The sequence below is a fragment of the Thamnophis elegans genome, chromosome 7 (genome assembly GCF_009769535.1).
Source record: "Thamnophis elegans isolate rThaEle1 chromosome 7, rThaEle1.pri, whole genome shotgun sequence".
Lineage (NCBI taxonomy): Eukaryota > Metazoa > Chordata > Lepidosauria > Squamata > Colubridae > Thamnophis > Thamnophis elegans.
The window spans coordinates 12,011,810-12,034,747 of record NC_045547.1 but is presented as its reverse complement, the minus strand read 5'-3'; the positions used below and the strand labels follow the sequence as shown (position 1 = coordinate 12,034,747).

The 22,938-nt window shown below is 43.5% G+C and overlaps 1 protein-coding gene across 1 annotated transcript; it reads right to left on the bottom strand.

Annotated features, from left to right (window-relative positions):
* Positions 1-7,444: 7,444 nt before the first annotated feature.
* On the bottom strand, positions 7,445-22,468 carry RERGL (RERG like). The gene is made up of 5 exons (XM_032221813.1): positions 22,089-22,468; positions 14,111-14,167; positions 13,710-13,783; positions 12,228-12,376; positions 7,445-7,834 (listed from the first exon to the last, which is right to left on the bottom strand). The coding sequence occupies exons 1-5, from the start codon at positions 22,138-22,140 to the stop codon at positions 7,552-7,554; spliced, it is 615 nt and encodes a 204-aa protein (XP_032077704.1). The 5' UTR covers positions 22,141-22,468; the 3' UTR covers positions 7,445-7,551.
* Positions 22,469-22,938: the final 470 nt, after the last annotated feature.

Sequence of the window (22,938 nt, the reverse complement as noted above, 5' to 3'; positions counted from 1 at the left end):
TGTTGGTGGCAATGTGCTCACTTAGAGAGGGCTGTAAAGCACTGTGAAGCAGTATATAAATCTTTGTGCTATTGCTATAAACCAGCTTTTCTTCAACTTTTGCAGATTTAAGATGTGTGGACTTTATTGGTGGCTGGAAAATTTGGGGAGCCGAAGTCCACATGCCTTAAAATGGACAAACGCTGAACTAGACCAGTGTAGAGGCAAGAGTGAATTTGCTTAGCAGAATAATAGAATTGGAAGAGACCTTGGAGGTCCTCTAGTCCAACACTCCACTCAAGAAGGACACCTATATCATTATGAATCACTGTCCAGTCTCTTCTTAAAAGTCTCCAGTGTTGGAGCACCCATAAGTTCTGGAGGCAAGCTGTTCCACTAATTGATTGTTCTATCAGGAAATTAATTCTCTCATTGATTAGTTTCCATCTATTGTTTCTTGTTCGGTCTTCAGGTGCTTTGGATAATAATTTGACCTCCTCTTCTTTGGGGCAGCCTCTCAAATATTGTAACACTGCTATCATGTCAACCCTAGTCCTTCTTTTCACTAGAATAGACAAACCCAATTCTTGCAACCGTTCTTCCTAATGTTTTAGCCCCCTTGCCCATCAATTGCCTTTGTCACTCTTCTTTGCGCTCTTTCCAGAGTTTCAACATCTTTTTTAGATTGTGGTGCTTCAATGTTATCTAGTCAGATAACAAAACATCTGCATGCAAACAACCAGCCTGAAAGAGCATCAAGGACTCCAGCACTCAACTGCGAGCTACAGATATTCTCTTCCTAGGACAGGAAAATAGATATCTGTACTGATGGAAGAGAATGTCTGGGGAAAGCGCTAAAACTTTTTATTTATTTGCTTGTTGGTTTGGGATGATTACACCAGGGGTGAGTTCCTGCCAGTTCTAACCTCTTCTATAGAAGAGGTTTCACAAAACTACAGTGCCATTTAGATCCAGTTCCAGCTCCCTCCCCCCGCCCGTCCACACATCATCAAGATGAAGAGCGAGAGGAGGAATTCTGGGAGTTGAAGTCCACAAGTCTTAAAGCTGTCAAGTTTGAACACCCCTGGGGTTTTTTTTCTAAAGGGTTAGGGGTGGAAGAGTCTTGTAACTTGACAGCTTTAAGACTTGCGTGCTTCAAATGTCAGAGTTTCTGAGCCAACATTTTGGTTGCTAAGCAAGAGCATTGTTAAGTGAGTTTCACCACATTTTACAAGTTGGCCACGCCCACCCAGTCACATGGCCAGCAAGCCACTCCCACAAAGCAGGCCACACCTATAGAAGAGGTTCTAAAAAAATTTGAAACCCACCACTGGATTACACTGATAGTTTTAGAACGGTCTTTGTTAAATTATGAAGTTATAATCTGATAACCCATGCTTTTTGGCTACTTCCCTGGGCGCGTCAATAGTTGGCGTGCACCTGCTTGTTGCCTTGCAGCTAATCAGCACCTGTCATGTCCTCTGGTTCTTCACCTTATGCATAAAGTGTCCACCATCAAGCTGGATAGCCATCTGCCGATTTAAAAAAAGCAGAAATAACCTCACTCCTCTTGCTGATATAAATTGGAAGCAGCTACTCTGCTTTTGTTTCTTCCCTTCTTAAAAATTCATTTTTGTTGACTACATAGAAAACACACAAAAAAACCCAGAATATCTTCTGGTCTTAACAGCAATGGGAAAGGCTGTTGATAGTTCGATGTTTATTGCTATGTCTTCTTGTTTGTTTGTTTAGGAAAATTTATATGGCCGGCCAGCTGACTCTCAGTGACTCTGGGTGGCTTACAAAGATTAAAACTCAATATAAAAACAATTAAAAAGCAAACATCTTGCAGATGTTTCACCACCCAACTGGGTAACATCATCATTGACATACCTCAGTGTTGTGGCCCAGCAGGAGCCGTTGGAGCTGCAAACAGACTCCGATAGCGAGGGACCCTACGAGTTGGCTCTGGAAGATGTGGCGGACCCTGGACAGGGTTCAGACTCCGAGCAGGGACCAGAGAGGCTGGTTGGCCACCAGGAGGCGCCTGAGGCATGGAGCAGCTGTGAAAGCCAAAGGGAGTTTTTCCCTGACGTCAGGCACTGGAGCAGTGGCGTGGAGCAAAGGGAGTTAGTCTCAGACACCAGGCAAAGATGGGCAGATAAGCGCCAACAGCAACTACGGAGATACAGAAGATAATTGGGGCCAGGTGGTTGTGATTAGGCTCCTCCCAAGAGAGTATATAAGAAAAGATTTGGGAGGAGGCTATTTGCAGGACACAACTATTATACTAAAACTGGAGAAGCTCTCGTGTGTATTTCTTATCTGTGGAAGTCTGGGTTGCTGCCAAAGTCTTGTCGGTGTGTTACTTTACTGTGAATAAATTGTCTAGCAGTAATCTTGTGTCAGCGTGACTCACCGTAAGGAGGGGGGTCTGAACACCTCTGGGTATACTTTCACACTGGGCTCCTCCAGTACTCTGAGCCATGGGTTGTTTTTAATACGTCTGAACAGTGACAGTGGTCTGGTTGGACAACCATTCATCTGAAATGTTACAGGGCTTCCTGCTTGTACATTTTTTGTACATTTTGAAATGTCGCATGCATATACAAAACTGCCAGAGCTTCAGCAACAACACTATTGTTAGCAACTTGCGGATTCTGGTCACCACCACCTTTCTATGGGCACCCGTGGATCTGCCACATTGTATACCAATTGCAACTTCTAGACCTGTGTTGGGGAACCTATGGCACGCGTGTCACTGGTGGCACACAGTGCCCACTCTGTGGGCACGCCAGCCGTCACCCTAGTTCAGCTTCTCCACACATGTGCGCACACCTCCTGCCGGCTGGCTGGTCATTGGGTCTCTGCCACTCATACGTGGGGGGCATGCACATGCAGTGGTGGGGCGCATGTGGGGGCACATGTGCAGGGACCACACATACATTGCATTTTGGGGGTTCAGACAGAGGCACACGCATTTGCACACGTACGCACTTTGGGCACTCACTCCAGAAAAAGTTAGCCATCACTGTTGCAGACATTTTCCAAGGATGGACTTCTTAGGGGACTTGAAACTAAAACATATGAAGAACAGTTGCAGGAACTGGGTACGTCTAGTTTAATGAAAAGAAGGACTAGGGGAGACATGATAGCAGTCTTCCAATATCTCAGGGGTTGCCACAAAGAAGAGGGAGGGAAGCTATTCTCCAAGGCACTTGAGGATAGAACAAGAAGCAATGGGTGGAAACTAATCAAGGAGAGAAGCAACTTAGAACTCAGGAGAAATTTCCTGACAGTTAGAACAATTAATCAGTGGAACAGCTTGCCTCCAGAAGCTGTGAATGCTCCAACACTGGAAGTCTTTAAGAAGATGTTTGATAGCCATTTGTCTGAAATGGTATAGGGTTTCCTGCCTAGGCAGGAGTTTAGACTAGAAGACCTCCAAGGTCCCTTCCAACTCTGCTATTGTATTGTATTGTATTATTGTATTGTATTGTATTATTATTGTATTGTATTATTATTGTATTGTATTATTATTGTATTGTATTATTATTGTATTGTATTATTATTGTATTGTATTGTATTGTATTGTATTGCATTGCATTGCATTGCATTGCATTGCATTGCATTGCATTGCATTGCATTGTATTATTGTCTATGTTACAGCCAGGTCAAACCAAACGATTACCAAATTACAAAATTCTTCTGCACAAAGAGACAAGCTCAGGAAAGATCACAGCTGCTACCCAGCTGGTGCAAAGGACCATCATCTATCAATAAATCCAGGCTTCTAAAAGACATGAAACATTATTTTTTTAAAATGATAAGGAAATAGTTTTATTCTGTTTACATGGCAGATGTGAGTCTCAGTGCTGAGTGAATAGAATGGCTCCCAGTGCATATTCCTGTTTTACGCAGGGAAGGAATCGTAACAGCATGATGTGTGAACTGTGAATCGCCATCAACAGCTGATGAAAACGTTTTCTTTTTGAGAAGGACAAGATAAAAGACTGGGGGTCTGTCCAAAAGTGTGTTATAGTTAGCAGCTTGTCAAGTGTTCTGTTTTTAGAAAGAGGAAAATTACTGCCTTTGGATGCGACCGGCATTTGGCTAAAGTTTATTTTACTCCTTCCAAGAATAAGAGGCTGGTGTTAACTTTAAGCCAGGAGGCAGACATTTTCTTTACTCCTTTTGGAAATAAGAGATGACGGGATACCTTTATGCTAGTTTTATTATTTTTTTAAAATAAAGTTTGCTTCAAAACTTTGGCTAGACATCCCCTCCCACCAGCTGAATGTTACGGTTCCAAGTAACACCCCCAACAAAAGACTCAGAGGCTTGAAGTGCCTCCTAGTCATACCCCCCCAGGTGCAGGGGCAAGATGTCCTTGACTCTCTGAGAAAGGAATGTTATTTTGACTATATATCTCCCATACTCCATATAATCTCCCCTCCCAATTTCCCTCAGCATTAAATGTGGCAGGCCGGAAGGCCCAATGCAAAAAACAAAATGGCTTCCAGGCCTGACACTAAAATTATCAGCTTCAATTGCATGTTCTTAAGCAGTGAGAAACTGTTTTGTGTAGGTCAGTGGTTCTCAACCTTTCCAATGCTGTGATCCTTTAATACAGTTCCTCATGTTGTAGTGACCCCCAACCATAATATTGGCGTCTCGGTTCCTAAGACCATCGAAAATATGTGTTTTCCGATGGTCTTAGGTGACCCCTGTGAAAGGGTCGTTCGACCCCCAAAGGGGTCCCGACCCACAGGTTGAGAACCACTGGTGTAGAGGTTAAAGCTACAAAACTAGAATCTGAGGGAATGTATGTTTTAGATTTGCTGAGGCAGGAAGCCATTTGAATGACTTTGGACCAATTCATCTCTCTCACCTCTTGGAAGAAGACCATAGCAACAGTAGCATGCTAAGGGTGGTGCTCAAGGGTGGGCTGCTACAGGTTCGCCACGGTTTGGGAGAACCCGTAGCTAAGATTATGGCCAGTTCAGAGAACCTCCAAATCCCACCTCTGGCTGGCCCCGCCCACCCTGGCCTCTCCTCCCAGGAGTCTCCACGTGGCCTGTTTTGGATGCGAGGTAAGTGCAAGGCCTGTGTGGAGGCACGCGGAGGGGAAAAAAAGAGCCCCTGGAAGTTCTGGAAAGCCGGAAATGAGCCTGTTTCTGGTCTCTGGGGCAGGGCTGGGTTCTAGCAGAGAGTACTGCCGGTTTGCTGAGGAGCACACTGTGTGCGTGCATGCTTGATATGCACTGCATTTGCATGCGCAGTGCAACTAAAAAAACAAGATGGTGCTGCCTGTGGCGCCGCCGGGAGAAGTGGTTTGGGGGCATGGCATGCCTGGGTCACAGCTGGTTCCAGTGATCCAGGGCACCAAGCTACTACCAGTTCGTCCGAATCAGTAAGAACCCACCACTGCTCTGGAGGGCCTCTGGAGCCTGAGGGAAGCAGTTTTTGCCCTCCTAGAGGCTCAAGAAAAAGCCTCTGGAGCCTAGGGAAGGTGAAAACGCCCCCCCCCTCAAGTGCAGGAGCCTGACTAGGCCACACCCAGCATGGCCACACCCACCCAGCACCGGGCAGAGAACCTGTTGCTGAAATTTTTGAAGCCCACCCCTGATGGGGCTTTGGGAGTGATACACCCTGAGAATAGATAGCAAGGTGAAGAGTCTATCCAATAGGCACAGAGTTGGGTCAGTACTGTTAGGACCCAACCTTCTCTGTCGGTGACAGAGATGGAGCAGGGATGAACTAATGATGGTGTGGGCAGAGCAGCTTGAATCATGTGGCAGCTGCATATCCCTCTGATCTGCTCTTGGTGTCAAAGTCTTTCAAGGGAGGATTTCGAGTCACAGAACTTATCTGGCTTGGAGACCTGACAGGCCGATATCAGTGTCGGAGAGTCATGAACCAATTTAGCAAATTAATCATTTCCTGCAAACTCCACTCCCCTTTCGCTCTTTTATTTCCTCTGGGAGGTGCCATTCACCATCCACCTGTGGCCTTACTTCCAAGTCAATCTGTTCTTTAGCTGTTCCCTTCATCTGGTAACTCTGTGCATACAGACACTGGGAACAGGCTCCAGCTATTTGTCTGCCTCACTGATGTCTGACTCTGAAGACAGCTGATAACTGGCATACAGCTCTGGCTCCCTCTCTGCCTCCAACACAGAGCCCTCATCAGAGCCTTCCCCAGACTCCAGGACTGGACCATGTCCCTCCCCAACCTCCTCACTGTCTGAATCTACTGGCCACTGGCGGGCCACAACAATTTAATGAAAGGCCAGCCTTAGCAAGAAGCCCCTGACTCTGCACTTAAGTAATTTAAAAGACACTAAAATATATTAGAAAGGAACACTGGTTGATAGCAGACAAAAGCTGGCAAAAGGAATGATCTGAGATGACTTCAATCAGATTTTAATCTTTCCCTAAGTTTGTTCCAAGCTAAGGAAAGGAGCTGTAGCCAGGAAAGCACATGCTTAAATTGATATGAGTTTAATGTCACTTCTGGAAAAGATGCTAATAGTTCAACATTTTCCTTCCCTCCTGCTTGGTTAGAGACCTTGGTGATGTCTTGGGTAGTCCTTTCCCAATGTAAATTGTGGACAGCCTCTCTTTCACATCAACAAAAGAGTTTTGTTGTTGTTGAAATCAACACCATAATTGATTTAGACCAATGTTTCCCACGCTTAGCCATTTTGAAGATATGTGGACTTCAATTCCCAGAATATCCCAGCCAGCATTGGGGTATTCTGGGAGTTGAAGTCCATATGTCTTAAAAATGGCTAAGCATGGGAACACCGATAAAGGCACCATACCACATCGTTCTCCTGGCCCTTACTCATATTTCCTGCCTGGATTCAGTTAAGATTATTAGCGATGAACTTGCAGTTCATTCCTTAATAACCATATACAGAACTTTAGTATGTTCTAAGGTTGATCTGCTGCTATAAAAAAAAAAAACTTATATTCCCAGAAGAGTTATCAAAGGGCTAGATTTAAGTGATGATTTTTGCCATGCTGGGTGGGAATACGGCAATCATTTCCGTGACTTCCTTGGGTGACATGCTAAGATCTTCGTGTGAACTAGATCCTTTGTGCATGCGTGTGCATCAGTGGTGGGATTCAAATAATTTAACAACCGGTTCTCTGCCTTGATGACCAGCTAGCTAGGCGGGGATCAGTGGTCATGTGAATGGGTGGGCGTGGCCGACTCAACGTCACTCAGGTCGATGGGCGCTTCGCCTTAGCTGTTACAATGTAACAAGGGTTAACCCGAGAGGCAATTTCTGTAAGCAGGGTAATAAAGATTAGGCTAGAAACAATACCAGAATGTTTCCTTCCTGCCTTCTTTACAGGATTAGCTCTGTAAAGTGTGTATGTGTGTGGGGGGGGGGGGGAAACAAAATGAGATTTCTTCCAACAACCGGTTCTCCGGACTGCTTAGAAAGTTAAGAACCGGTTCTCCCGGATAGGTGTGAACTGGCTGAATCCCACCACTGGTGTGCATATATGTGTGAGAGACAGTGTCTTGGCTCCCTGCCCGTTTCTGGTGGGCCTCTCACTAGACAGACTTCCTCCTCTTTCCGAACATGTTATTGATCAGTTTGGCCATGGATTTTGAGCCGCTGGGCCGTCTCTTCTCCTTCCCCTTGGGATGAGCCATGAGGCTTTTCAAAGCTTGGCTGAACATCGTTCCTACTTCTTGGCATTGTTCTGCAGCGGATAGTTCACAAAACTGGCATCTGTAATCCAGGGCCAAATGCTGTCCTTCATCCCAAGTGACTTCTCGTACGTGGCACAAATCTTGCTTGTTCCCAACCAAAACCACGGTGCACTCTGGTGTTCTGGACAAAGCAAGTTGAGAAAAAGAAACGTGATAAACAAAGATCTTTCTTCTGCTTAGATCATTTACTTCTGTTAAGTGTTTTTAAAACGTTAGATCACTTCCTTATGGAACTTGTACAAGAGGGAATACATTTTTATTTACCATATATTTTTTCCTGAGTATAAGACTCACTGGAGTATAAGACACACCAAGGTTTTGAAGAGGCAATTTTTTTAAAAAAGTTTTTGCACTCTGCAAACCTCCCAAAAACAGCCTCTTTTTGTGAAAATTGGCCCCTTTCCCCCCAAAAAAATGCATGAATGGCCTTTAGGAGGTTGCAGAGTACTTCTAGGGGATTCCCCCCCCGAAAATGAGCAAAAAAAAGTCCATTTTTCATGAAAATGGGCCCATTTTTGTCAAAAAAAATGGCATGCATAGCCTTTAGGAGGCTTATAGAGTACTCCTGAGGGCTGGGGGAGGGAAATGAGCAAAAAATGGGCCACTTTTCACTCATTTCTGCCCTCCCCAGCTCCCAGGAGCTCTCTGAAAGCCTCCTAAAGGCTCTGCACGGACATTTTGGTGAAGGGGGCAGGGTTTCGAGAGGCAAAAAATGCTGTATTCAGTGTATAAGACGCACCCAGATTTTCAGCCTCTTTTTTGAGGGGAAAAAGGTGTGTCTTATACTCCAAAAAATACGGTAGTTAAATTGTTTATATTAAAATACCATCTTATACAGGTAGTTCTCAACTTACAACTAGTCACTTAGCGACTGTTCAAAGTTTCAATGGCCCTATCTTTATCTATAATCCCTGTGGTACCATGACAGCACTTCAGGCACTCCATAACTGGGCCATATTTATGGCTGTTTGTAGTTTCCATTAACCATGTGATTTTGCCAAAAACTGTTATTTACATTCAGTTTTCAGCACAATTGCAGCTATAGTGAATCACCGGTTCGTTTAACAACCATGCTGTTTTACAACCATGACAGCCAGGCCATATCCTGAGTACTACCTGTACAATCCAATCTTGGGCATCAAAATAGTAAATATATTAAAAGATACAAATTCAATTCTCATAAAATCGAAGGCATTATATAGATATAGAGACAGAGAGAAAGAGAGAGAGATGGAAGGTGGGTGGGTGGGTGGGTGGGTAGCAGGGGTGGGTTTCAACCGGTTCGCGGCGGTCCCTGAGAACCGGTTGGTCGGCGAACCCGGAAGTAAGTAACTTCCGGGAACGGGCGAAGGGCCCACCTGCGCGCGCTCTTTACCCGGTTTTGACGAGTTCTGCGCTTCCACGCATGCGCAGGACACATACAGCGCCTGCACGATCCTCCAGGAGCAGCTGGAGCATCACACAGACGCTAGTACGCTTGCATGCGCCACGTGCATGCACGCGCGTGCCACACGCGTGCGCGAGGACGCCGCCGGCCCCGTTCCAACCGAACCGGTTGGAACGGGGCGAGAAACCCACCCCTGGTAGGTAGGTAGGTAGGTACATGGATAGAGGGAAAGACAAACAAAGAGAAAGACAGATGATAGACAGACAATTGAGATGAGAGAGGGGGGAGAGGGAGAGAGAGAGGTGGCAAATAGAGTAGAAGCTTTCCAACTCTCAAAAGGGAGGCTGTTCCATAAGGCAGATACCACTACAGAGAAGGTGTAAATCCTTGGTCCTCCCAGATGACAACATTAAATGATAGAAGGGAGACATACAACTGTGTTTTTATACTGATAGACATTCCCAATTGAGCTCATCTATGTACTGTATTTTTCAGAGTATAAGACGTACCAGAGTATAAGACGCACCAAGGTTTTGAAGAGGCAAATTTTTTTTAAAGTTTTTGTACTCTGCAAACGTTCCAAAAACAGCCTGTTTTTTTTGTGAAAACGGGCCCATTTTTTTTTTTTTTAAAAAAGAGCATGTATAGCCTTTAGGAGGCTTGCAGAGTGCTCCTGGAGATTGGGGGGAGGGGCAAAATTGAGCAAAAAACAGCCCAATTTTTTGCAAAAACAGGACCATTTTTGTCAAAAAAAAAGGGCATGGATAGCCTTTAGGAGGCTTGTAGAGTGCTCCTGGGAGTTGGGGGGGGGGGCGAAAGTGAGCAACAAACGACCCATTGTTTGCTCATTTCTGCCCTCCCCAGCCCCCAGAAGGTCTCTGAAAGCCTCCATAAGGCTATGCACGGCCATTTTGGTGAAGAGGGCGGGGTTTGGGGAGGCAAAAACTGCTGTATTCAGTGTATAAGACGCACCCAGATTTTCTGCCTCTTTTTTGAGGAAAAAAAGTGCATCTTATACTCCGAAAAATATGGTAATTCATACACTTCTCTTTTCAAAAAAATGTTTTCCATTTATATCATATTCAATGTGCAGTGCCTAGGTTAAAAATCAGCAAAGATGGAATTGTTTTGATTTCAAAAGAAATGTTTGGGGAACCGTTTGGGCAAAATTCTTAAATGTTTCTATTAGACTCCTGATTGATCCCTGGTGTTTTTGTTTGCTTTTAAAGTGAGGAGAGTGAAATGTGAGCAACCGCTGGCCATTTTCTCCGGAAGGTGAACAGCCGCAAAGTTTTCACGTTGGACTATTGATGGTGACAGATTCACATATATGAAGACAAAGGTTGTGGAAAAATAACCAGTCATCGGAGAGTTGCTTTTATTGGATGGGGATCATCCTTCACACTAGCAATTTCTTTCCCACACCGCAATTAAAAGCGGAGATTGAATGTCAGTGGGCTGACAGTTGTAAATGTCACACAGTTCAATAAAACCTACTCCAAGGTGGCTTGATCTAGTGCTGTAGATAAGCTGACCCTAATAAACTGGTTTTTAAACTATGTAGAATTTCTATTTGGAAGGTCTGTGTGTAAAAAGAGGCCCGACTGAATCAAACTAAGTAGACACACGGCAAACAACTGGATTCATTGTTCCTAGTTTTTATTGGGGCTTCCTTACAGGGGGTGGGAAACCATGGCCATGGTGGCTCAGGAATTCTGGGAGTCGAAGTCCACAAGTCATAAAAGGCCTGTAGTTCCCCACGCCTGACTTAAAGGGACCAAGTCTGAATCTAGCCCCATCTCCACTCGGACTGTTGCAACCGGTAAGAGAGCCAATGAGGCCATGGGAGGAGATAGCAATGGATTTTAGGAGCCGAGGGGGCGCAGTGGTTAGGGTGCAGTACTGCAGGCCACTTCAGCTGACTGTTATCTGCAGTTCAGCGGTTCTAATCTCACCGGCTCAAGGCTGACTCAGCCTTCCATCCTTCCGAGGTGGGTGAAATGAGGACCCAGACTGTGGGGGTGATATGCTGACTCTGTAAACCGCTTAGAGAGGGCTGAAAGCCCTATGAAGCGGTATATAAGTCTAACTGCTATTGCTATTTATAGTGGAGTTGCCGAAAAGTGGGGGGGAACACAGTGATCTGGATTGTAATAGACTTATTTTCCAAGCAGGCGCACTTCATACCCTGAAGTGGCCTACCCTCAGCCCACCAGTTGGCCAAACTGTTTCTGAAGCACATCTACTGCCTGCATGGAGTACCATGAAGCATTACCCCAGACAGAGGGGTCCAGTTCATGGCTAAGTTCTGGAGGGAATTCCTGCAATCCATTGGGTCATCCCAGTGCCTTAGCTTAGCCTTTCATCCAAGCACCGATGAGGGGGAAGAGAGACTGAAAGCTATGGTAGAGCAGTACCTCAGGTGCTACATGAACTATCAGCAGTCCAATTGGGCAGACCTTCTGCCTTTCACTGAAGTAGTGTATAATAATGCTGTTCACAGTAGCACAAAACTAACTCCATTCAAAGTATCATGTTTCCCTGAAAATAAGACAGGATTTTATTTTCTTTTGAGCCCCAAAATAAGCACTTTGCCTTATTTTTGGGGAGGACTTATCATTTTTGAGGTGCAGGAGGCGGCGAGCGTGGTCACCTCATGGCTGCTGCTGTGTTGCAATATTTTCAGAGAGGGCTTATTTTCAAGGGAGGGCTTATTTTAGCACACGTGCTCAAAAGCCCAATTGGGCTTATTATACAGGGAGGTCTTATTTTCAGGGAAACAGGGTGGTGAGTGGCACGGACTTCGTCCCAATGCCTGAGTATCCAAGGGATTCCCCCCTCCTCAGTCAGCTTGACCGACTGGACCTAGAATCAACACTGAAAGCAACCTGGGAGAATGTCAAAAAAGTGCTAGCTAAAGCGGCACAAACCTATAAGGAACAGGCAGACAAACACCGAGTTCCGCAATGACCATTCCAGTTGCGGGAGAAGGTCTACCTCTCCACAAAATACTTGAGGTTAAAATTCCCTAGCAAGAAAGCAAGCAGGCCAGGGATGCTTTGCGAGTCGACCTTATGAGCCACACCAAGCTTTCAGCTTTCCTACTCACGGTCGCTAGCAAACTTGCCTTTTGCAAGCTCCTCCATGACACTCGCGGATCCTGTACAGCAACGCTTTTGCAAACATAAATGAAGTTCTGTCACTGATGTCATAGACCACGACAAATCCATCTGCCCATTGGAGTTCATCTGCAAGTAACAATTTCCCTGGTCGAGGCTGGAAGGGAAAAAAAGGCAAGCAGTTTATACTGTGTTTTCGGTTGGAGAAGAGCCTGCTTGAGCTTAATAGAAACACAACTGATCTTGGTATCAACACATAGGAACCACGTACATAGATTCTCTCCTGGAGGAACTGTCCCAGGGGTAGGTTGCAGCAGGCACTACTGCCAGTTTGCTCGTGGGCGTACAGCGTGCGCATGTGCAGTGCAATAAAAATTGTTCTGTCCATGTGCAGAAGCAAAAAACAAGATGGCAGCACCTATGGTTCGGTGGCATGGCAGGCCTCGGTTGCTGCTGGTTCCAGCGACCCAGGCTGCAAACCACTACTGGTTCCGCAGAACCGGTCTGAACCGGTAGGAACCCACTCCTGAGCTGTCCCTAATCCAACACTTTGGGATTTCAAAGGGTTGGGTTATATAGACAGAATGAAATTAATTCCCGCTGTAATTATGCCGGAATATATTTTTTTTCCAGATGAGAAGGGTATTTTTTTTGTTTTTTTAAATGTTTTATTTCTTTAATTTATATTACTTTCCATTTCCATCAAACAGTGTGTGATCTAGGTAGAGTTATTTGTACAGTCATAATCCACATATTTGTTGTTATATTCATCACAATAGTATTAATAATATAACTATATAATAGTATAACAACAATACATAACATCGTCATCTTTAAATTCTCTCCACATTAACATTTACTCTTTTTATATATCCTCCTTTCTAACTTCTATTTCTGAAGCAAATTACACAACCTGTATCTGTTTTTAAAAAAAATGCAATTTAGTTGAATTCTCTGCTTTACTAAATCAAACCTTCATTCCAGATATTGTCATATGAGTAATCTAAAAGATCTTAAAGGCACTTTGAAACACAGCTGGTCTCGGGAACAGGCTTAATTCTGTTTTAATCATCATCTAAGGTTACTGGGTAAATGTCTCCCTTCTCAGCAACCTGTGGCATTGAATTCCTTCTGCTATCTATTTCCAGTCCTGCTTTAGGCACGAAAGTCGACTGGAAGACCTTGGGCCAATCAGCAGGAGACAGTGAGTTTTAGTCCCTCCCTAGGCATGAAAGCCAACTGGATAACTTTGGGCCAATCACCAGAAGACAGTGAGTTCTAATCCCGCCTTAGGGCATGAAAACCAGGCTGGATGACTTTGAGCCAATCACAATGAGACTGTGAGTTCTAATCTTGCCTTAGACCTAAAAGCCGGCTAAGTGACATTGGGCCAATTACTTTTTCACAACCCAACCCATCATTTGCAGAAAAAAATAGGAGGAGGAAGGAGTGTTTGTTATGTGTGTTCATTGTCCAGTTTTCCAACTTACTTGGGAACAAGGATCATATATTTCCAAGTTAATTTGTTTTCCATCCAGATACAAATGTTTTGTATAAATGCATTCTGTGAGGGGGAAAAAAAGAGGAATAAACAGACTGGGTAAGGCAACCATCATTTATACATCCCAAGGCAATTTAACAATGATGAATCAATCTATTGCTACCCATTCCCTGCCTCAATCTGAAAAATAAATGTTAATCTTCAGGCCCCCCAAAAAGTCACATAATATCTTTGTGTTTTTCTTGAAATCACAGAGCTCACAACATTTATTATGTGCCCTATTTCTAAAATGACACATACACACATACCCCTTCCATTACCAGCAGTAAGATCTAGATCATGTGAGTGTAAATAAAATGCAAGGAAGATTCAAAGTGAGTGGAAACTTACCAGAATCGGAGGCATATTCTCCAATGAAACGCTTCGTCAGAAAGCGCACCGTAAGAGCTGAAAAGACAAAGTAAAGGGGCCATGGGAGGGCTGCTTTTTTCTAAAGAAAATCTCTCTGGATTTTAGCCTTTTCTCTCTCTCTCTCTCAGGCGTACCCAGTGTTGGAAGAAATATCCATCTGGTTCAGTTCCAAGTGGGGAGAAAGACACTGGAAACATGGAGGCTGATTGGAAAGATGGTTTATTGGTGAACATGATCACATGGGTTTGAGGTCCTGGGCAGCTGACCACATGGAGTGGAGAGTGAGAGGCATTTATACTCTCTCTTCGACTTTGAACTTGAGCCTCCTGTTCCTGTGCAAGAAATATATTCTATTGGTTCTCAGATTCCCATGGGACTATGCAGGAGTCATAGCTGAGATAAGTTTGGCTGAACCTTGCTGGGTGATGCAATGTCCTTAGGAAATTTTGAAATGCAGTGAGCCCTGATGTTAGATGGGTAGAGGGCAGCGGTGTTATTTAGCAGGTTCTGACCCATTCTGGAGAACCAGTAGTGATAATTTTGAGTGGTTCAGAGAACTGGTAAATACCACCTCTGACTGGCCCCGCCTCCATCTTTTCTCTGCCTCCCGAGTCCCAGCTGATTGGGAGGAAACTTGAGCTTCCTGTTCCTGGGGCAAGAGCATGTATTCTATTGGCTGTAGGCAGACTCCCATGTGGAATCATGTTTGTCTGAATCAAGTTTGGTGGAACCTTGGGCTGATGTAATATCCCCAGGTGATTTCGCAATGCAGTGAGCCCTACTGCTAGATGAATAAAGGGCCAATCCTATTATATCCTGAGGGGGTCATGTCTTAATCCCATCACCCTGGAGCTGAAGGTCTAATTGTTTTGTAGATAGACTGGCCCAGTTTCTCTTAATGTGCACCAACATATCTGCTGGGGGCAGGGAGCTGAAGCTCTGAGTTTCTGTTTCCCTTAAGATTTTTATTGCTCTTTTAGGGAAAATATTTTATCCTGCCTTTTTAAAATTGCCTAAAATAGTTCATTCTTCTAGGAGGGGTGGGGGTGGGGGTAACTTTCTACACCAGCTAATAATTGGATTACGAGTCAGGCTACAAACCTATATATAGCAGACAAGATGCACAGTCCTTTCTACTCTTACTTTACCTCTGTTCTGAAAATAGTATATTGTTTTAGTTTCCCAATTTAATTGGCCAGTGCAATGAAAGGCTTATTTAGGTCCCAAGATGTAAACCAGGAATCAACTCTTGATGCCAGAGATGGAGAAATGAACAGAGCCTCGAATGTTAAGGTGTATTTATGTGAATGTGATCATTCCTACTTCACCGAAGACTTTCTAAACAGGAGCACTACAAGAGCAATGTCTGGCTTCACCCACTGTACTTGGCTATTATTTTACCACAATTTATTTATTCAAGCATATTCGGGCTGCCCAAACTGGACTGCAATCATATGTATAATCGCAAACAGGTCAAGCAGGTAACCATTTATGCAATCATCTCTACTTAAACTTTACACTAGTATCTAAATAAGATACTAAAGAATTGAGAGGAGCCCTGGAGACACGTTGACAACCATACTTACTAAGATACTATTCCTAGAACATTTCCCCATTTTATTATATTATAGAATATAAAATACAAAAATATGAAAGCAAATAATAGGAGAAAGTGGGGAGGAGGAAAAGGGGAAAGAAAAGTGAGGAGGGGAGAGAGATGTGTTGATTTGTTGTCATAGAAATGGCTAGTTTATATTGTTTTGGAAAAGTAAAAAGCTGTTATTTGCTTTATTCTACTGCAACAGAGCGAGTTGGAAGTCAACGCTTTTTCTATCCCTAGAACACTTTCAGAATAACAGAATAACAGAGTTGGAAGGGACCTTGGAGGTCTTCTAGTCCAAGCCCTTGCTTAGGCGGGAAACCCTATCCAACTTCAGACAAATGGTTATCCAACATCATCTTTAAAACTTCCAGTGTTGGAGCATTGGAAGTTTCAAACTTCTGGGGGCAGGTTGTTCCACTGATTAATTGTTCTGTCAGGAAATTTCTCCTTAGTTCTAAGTTGTTGCTCTCCTTGATTAGTTTCCACCCATTGCTTCTTGTCCTACCCCTCAGGTGTTTTGACTCCATCTAATTTGCAGCTCCGGCCCTTTGGAACGAACTCCCCGCAGAGATTCGGACCCTCACCTCTCTCCTGGCCTTCCGAAAAGCCGTCAAAACCTGGCTGTGTCGGCAGGCCTGGGGTTGATGAGCTCCCTTCCCCTCTTGACAGGTGTGGTTGTTGGTTATTTTAATTGCCTGTCTCGTATTTGTATGTTCCCTTTCCCGTTTGAGTTGTTCGCCGCCCTGAGTCCCTATAGGGAATAGGGCGGCATAGAAATAAAATAAAACTTCAAACTTCAAACTTCTTCTTTATGGCAATGTCTTAGAGGTTTCATGAATTGCATCCAACGGTTTGTTAGAATAACAGAGTTTGGAAGGGACCTTGGAGGTCTTCTAGTCCAACCCCTTGCTCAGGCAGGAAACCCTACCCAACTTCAGGCAAATGTATAATCGCTAGATGGCAGCAAAGAGGCACAGAAAAAATGCTGATGGGGGGGGGGGGGTGTGGAACCAAGCAACAATTCAAACTATCCACTATCTCTAATTTTGAAGGCATGATTTTCCAAAGAGAATATCTCCAGATTGCTGCCTTTTTTCCTCCTAGGTATATACAATGAAACCTGGATTTTGGGTCCTGCTACCAGCCTGCCTATCTATCTATCTATCTATCTATCTATCTATCTATCTATCTATCTATCTATCTATCTATCTATCTATCTATCTATCTATCTATCATATCTATCTATCTATCCATCCATCCATCCATCCATCCATTCATCCATCATCTATCTATCTATCTATCTATCTATCTATCTATCTATCTATCTATCTATCTATCATCTATCTATCTATCTATCTATCTATCTATCACCCAGGAAAAAGTCTTCTATACTTCTGCACTGCAAATATCAGTATTACAGCTAGATGGCAGGAAAGAAATATAGAAAGCTTTTTTTTTAACCTGCCAGTCTAGTGGTCATGTTGTTGTTTCTTCCAGATGTCATATGAATTATGTAATGTAGTTTGTTTGAGTAAACACTGATGAGACCACTTGGATTGCAGAGATGTAACCTATTTGTTGTAGCTATACATTGTGTTGCCCTTAATATTGCATACCAATAAAACATAAAAGGGATAGTTTCTCTTTTGTTGCTGAGCTGACATTAGGACCTACTGAACCACCTCAGCTATATAACAACTAGTCCTTGACTTATGACCATTCATTTAATGACTATTCAAAGGTAACAACAGCTCTGAAAAAAAGTGACTTATCACTGGTCCTTGCACTTATGACTGTTGTAGCATCCCTGCAGCCACATGATCAAAATGCAAGTGTTTGACAACTAGCATGTATTTACAAAGACTGCAGCATCCTGAGGGTCACATGATTACTATTTCAAATCTTTCCAGGGGCTAAATAAAAATAGCACTTAAGACTTATATACCGCTTCAGAGTGCTTTACAGCCCTCTCTAAGTGGTTTACAGAGTCAGCCTATGGCCCCCAACAATCTGGGTCCTCGTTTTATCCACCTCGGAAAGATGGAAGGCTGAGTCAACCTTGAGCCTGGTGAGATTTGAACTGCCGAATTGCAGGCAGCCAGCAGTCAGCAGAAATAGCCTGCAGTACTGCACTCTAACCACTGCACCATTGTGGCTCAGCAAGCACACTCGATGGGGGAATCCAGATTTGCTTAACAACCAACTCAACAGATTCCTTTAACAATTGCAGTCGTCTCCTTAACAACCCTGGCAGATAAGGTTGCAAAATTGGTTACGACTCATTTAACAACCACATTGCTTAGCAACAGACATTCTGGTCCCCAATTGGAGTTGTAAATTGAGGACTACCTACACTATGAAGGCCAGTCTTTCCTACTATCCATTGCATGCTGTTCCTCAACCCCTGTTGTGAAGGGCAAATGGAAAGAAGGCGAAGACATACCAAATCCCAAGCAGATGATGGCAATTACTCCCATGTTTACACAGCACAATTCTCCATAGGACAGTCACTTATAGTGGTTATATTTATATAGTGCCTATGTTTATATAGCCGTGGTGGCACAATAGTTAGATTGCAATATTGTCGGCTAACTCTGCCCACTGCAAGGAGTTCGATCCTGACCAGATCAAGCTTCACTCCAGCCTTCCATCTTTCAGAGGTCAGTAAAATGAGGACTCACATTGTTAGAGTTCATATGCTGACTTTGCAAACCACTTAGAGAGGGCTGTAAAGCACTATGAAGTGATACATGTCTAAGTGCTACTGCTATTATATGGATTTTTTAAAAGAATCTGCACAGCCATATTAAATGGCCTGTGTGATCTAACAGGTTGTGTGAAGATGGCTATTGTTAACATAGTTTTGCATAGAAACAACTGAAAAGAAGGTTGGAAAAGCCGAAAAAGATAGCGATCGGGAATTATATTTTCCATTATGGGTAATACCCAGCTGAACATCTGTTTTTTTTGAGATTATCTCTCTCTTGCTTATCTTCCAGGATGCAAGAACACCTACCCAATCTTTCACCTGGATCAGATTTCAGATATGATTGTTGCATCATGTATCTTTAAGTTATGCCTTGGGCTTATTACAAGCTATACTAGAGCAGAATTGCATTTCATCCAAAATTGGAACCTTAGAAGTAAAACCTAAAATTAGAAGGAAGGCTGTTGCAGGTTTTATGTTTTGCTCTAAGCCATCATTTATTCTAACCATGATCAGAGAGACCATCAAGGTTCCCTGCACATGGGTTATGACTTAAACCATGTTGCACAAAGCACATTGGCTTGTTCATATATTTTGCTAAGTCCAAACCAAAAACTCATCATTCTGGTATTTAGCATGATTGTGAAAGCCCAAAGGACTTCTAAATTTAGAATTAAATCCTAAAAATGATCCTGAATTTTAACCACGTTTTGTCAAATAACTCATAATAATCTCATTCATTTATCACATCATAATCTAATCTATAGCTCTGTGCATTATAACCTAAATATAAACCACAGTCTAGCATTATGCAAAATTGAGACATTAACAGCTTTTCTCTCACTATAACTTACAATGTGATCTTTAGTAAATATTCTCAACCTCCACTTACCATGGTAAAAAGCAGTTTTGCACCAGATTTGTTGATGGATATTTCAATCATTGGTTCTAAACTAAATTTCATTGCTTCTTTCACTAGGTTAGTAGAATTATGGATTGGGAAAATGGAAATGCCAAGAGTAATACAACTTAGTTATTTTCCGATAAAACTTTAACTTTCCAGAGAAAGGAATGTCTGTTAAATCCAATTGTCTGTTAAATCCAAATGTATATCATTTGAATACATTTTTATCACTTGCAATAATTACATCATCATATACTTTGTTGTGTCATACAAGTGAATAATAGACTGGAAAATATAATTTGCTCGTTAAGGTTCAGGAAACTACTCTACAGTAGAAAAACTGGAATGCAATAGATTAGCAGGTTGGAAAAGAGGAAAGAGATTGATGATACAGCTTGTAACTCTTCAAGGACAAACAGGTCAAGCAGGTAGACATTTATGCAATCATCTCTACTTAAACTTTACACTAGTATCTAAATAAGATACTAAAGAATTGTGAAAAAGAGAGGAGCCCTGGAGAAATATTGACAACCATACTTACTAAGATACTATTTCTAGAACATTTCCCCATTTTATTAGATTATAGAATAAACTATAAAATACAAAAATATGAAAGCAAATAATAGGAGAAAGCAGGGAGGAGGAAAAGGGGAAAGAAAAGTGAGGGGGAGAGAGATTTGTTGATTTGTTGTCATAGAAATGGCTAGTTTATATTGTTTTGGAAAAATAAAAAGTTGAGGTTTGATGTTACTTGCTTTATTCTACTGCAACAGAGCGAGTTGGAAGTCAACACTTTTTTCGATTCCTAGAACATTTTCAGAAGAACAGAGTTGGAAGGGACCTTGGAGGTCTTCTACTCCAACCCCTTGCTTAGGCAGGAAACCCTACACCACTTCAAACAAATGATTGTTCAATCACTTCTTAAAGATTTCCAGTGTTGAGCATTTACACTTCTGGAGGCAAGTTATTCCACTGATTGATTGTTCTAACTGTCAGGAAATTTCTCCTTAGTTCTAAGTTTCTCTCCCTGATTAGTTTCCACCCATTGCTTCTTGTTCTACCCTCAGGTGCTTTGACTCTCTCTTCTTTATGGCAATGTCTTAGAGGTTTCATGAATTGCATCTCAAGTTGGAGGATTTTTTTAAATAAAAAGTGGAATCCCATTCTACATTAATAAGCTGCAATTTGCAACTCCAAAAAGTTATTTTTTTAAAAAAAAAAAGAATAGTATGAACCTATTATCAAAATACTTTTGCTGCATCAGCTGAATGTATTTCAAGGGCTGGAAAATGAATTTGCAACAGGTAAACCAATAGCTGGGAGGCAGTTTGGTGTAATGGTTAAGGCTAGAGATGGGGAAACCTGAGTTCTAGTTTCACTTTGGGCACGGAACCAGCTAGGACGTGGGCCAGTCACTCTCTCTCAGCCCTAGGAAGGAGGCAATGGCAAACCACTTCTGAATAACCTTGCCAAAAAATCTGTAGGGATTTGCCCAGGCAGTCTCTGGCAGAATCAGACACAATTGAATCTAATCTATCTATCTATCTATCTATCTATCTATCTATCTATCTATCTATCTATCTATCTATCTATCTATCTATCATCTATCTATCTATCTATCTATCTATCTATCTATCTATCTATCATCTATCTATCTATCTCAGAGTATATCAGACACACAACTGGCTGCAATTTACTATTCATCTGTAATAGCAAATATATTTGGTAAAATTTGGGATGGCTTGTTACCATCAGGTGCCATTGGAGTTGGTCAACATCCAGCTGATTTGGATGGTCTCCAAAAACATGCTGAACTGGTTAACAGATTTGGAAGGGACCTTGCAGGTCATCTAGTCCAGCTCCCCTGACCAAGAAGGAGACCCTACCTAGGATCAAACTCACAACCTCCTGGTTGTGAGACGAGAGCTCCACACGGCAGGTTAGTACTTGGATGAGGGACCACTAGGAAACCATAGGCCTGGGAAGTGAGGAAATCCTCCCCAAAATTAGGACATGCAAAGAATATCAATAAGCTTGCTAAGAAAAGTCTCCATGCAGGCGTCAGGAATAAGGACTACTCTATCTGGGCTACAGGTACAGCCAACAGATAAATTCAGTGTGGGTCTTCCTCCGCCATCTGGTGGTCATCCGTATTTTTGCAAGAGTTGAGAGAAGCTCAACTCAAAGGACTACCTCAAAGAGGAAGGGAGTCAAGCTATTCTCCAAAGCACTTGAGGGCAGGACAAGCAGCAATGGATGGAAGCTAATCAAGGAGAGGCAACATAGAGCAGAGGAGAAATTTCTTAACAGGTAATCTCTGAAATGACCAGCCACCAGAAGTTGTTGATGCTCCAACACTGGAAGTTTTTAAGAAGAGATTGGACAACCAATTTTTTTTGTCTGAAATGGGGTTTCCTGCCTGAGCAGGGGGTTGGACTAGAAGATCCCTAAGGTCCCTTCTAATTCTGTTATTCTATTACTCTGAAAACGTCCTAGGAATAGTCTGAAATGACAGGGTTTTCTGCCTGAGCAGGGGGTTGGACTAGAAGATCTCCAAGGTCCCGTCTAACTGTTATTCTGTTATTTTTCACCAGCTCCTTATGGTGCTCACTCAGACAGAGGGTGCGATTCCCGTGATCGCGCGTGTACGTGTGAGCGTAACGATCCCCTTTCCATAGCCACCAAACCCGCCCGCCTGCCCGCCAGAAGCGCCGCTCCGAAGCCACCTGCCTTAGCGCCTTACCGGATTTGCCCGTCCCTTCGCTGCCCAGCATGGCTACCCGCACGCCATTCATCCCCGGCGCCACTTCGAGCGCCCAACTCAGCCAAAAGTCAGTCAACTTCTTCGCCGGGCGGGCTGACCCGGGACGTGGAGATGCTGCAGCAGCGGAGACCCTCGCTGGAATGTTGTCCGTTGCTTCCCCTGCGATGCCCGGGAAGCAACTCGGCTTGCCCGCTGCACCGTCCCGCGGCTATATAACCTCTCGGGTTGCGGACGTCGGTGTGTGTGTGTTTGTGTGTCTGTCTGTCTGTCTGTGTGTTTGAACGGAGATCGAAGATCCGCCCTCTTCTTTTCCCAGCCCGTCGATTAAGTCGGAATGAATGGTCGTCTGAACGGGTCACTCCCCCCCCCTTCCTGATTCCGCGTTGTGAGGCTGGGTTTTGTGGCTTCCGACGCCCCTTTTATCCCACGATGTGAGAGGAGGGAGAATCAAGAAGCCCACTTGCCTCGTCGTTTGCCAAGTTTCTTTTGGACGCGGGCCTCTGACGCGACTTTCGGATCTTCCCACCGTGGCTGGACTCGCAGGAAAAGTTTGAGCAATCCAATTAAAAGATGCTGCATCTGGATTTCGACCAGGGACTCTGGATTTCGACCAGGGACCGGCTTGATGAATGCTAACGGTTGTTAGATGGGCTGGGTAGGTTCAGGGGTAATAAAACAAAAAACTAAAAATCCCACCCACCCCACTCAGAAAATGGGATAAAATAATAACCAAGTTAAGTGTGCTGTGCAAGGAAAAAAGTTTGCTAATCGGCCATTAAACAAGATTCCTAGCAGGAAACTAACCACGTTGTCAGACAGATGGTTCACT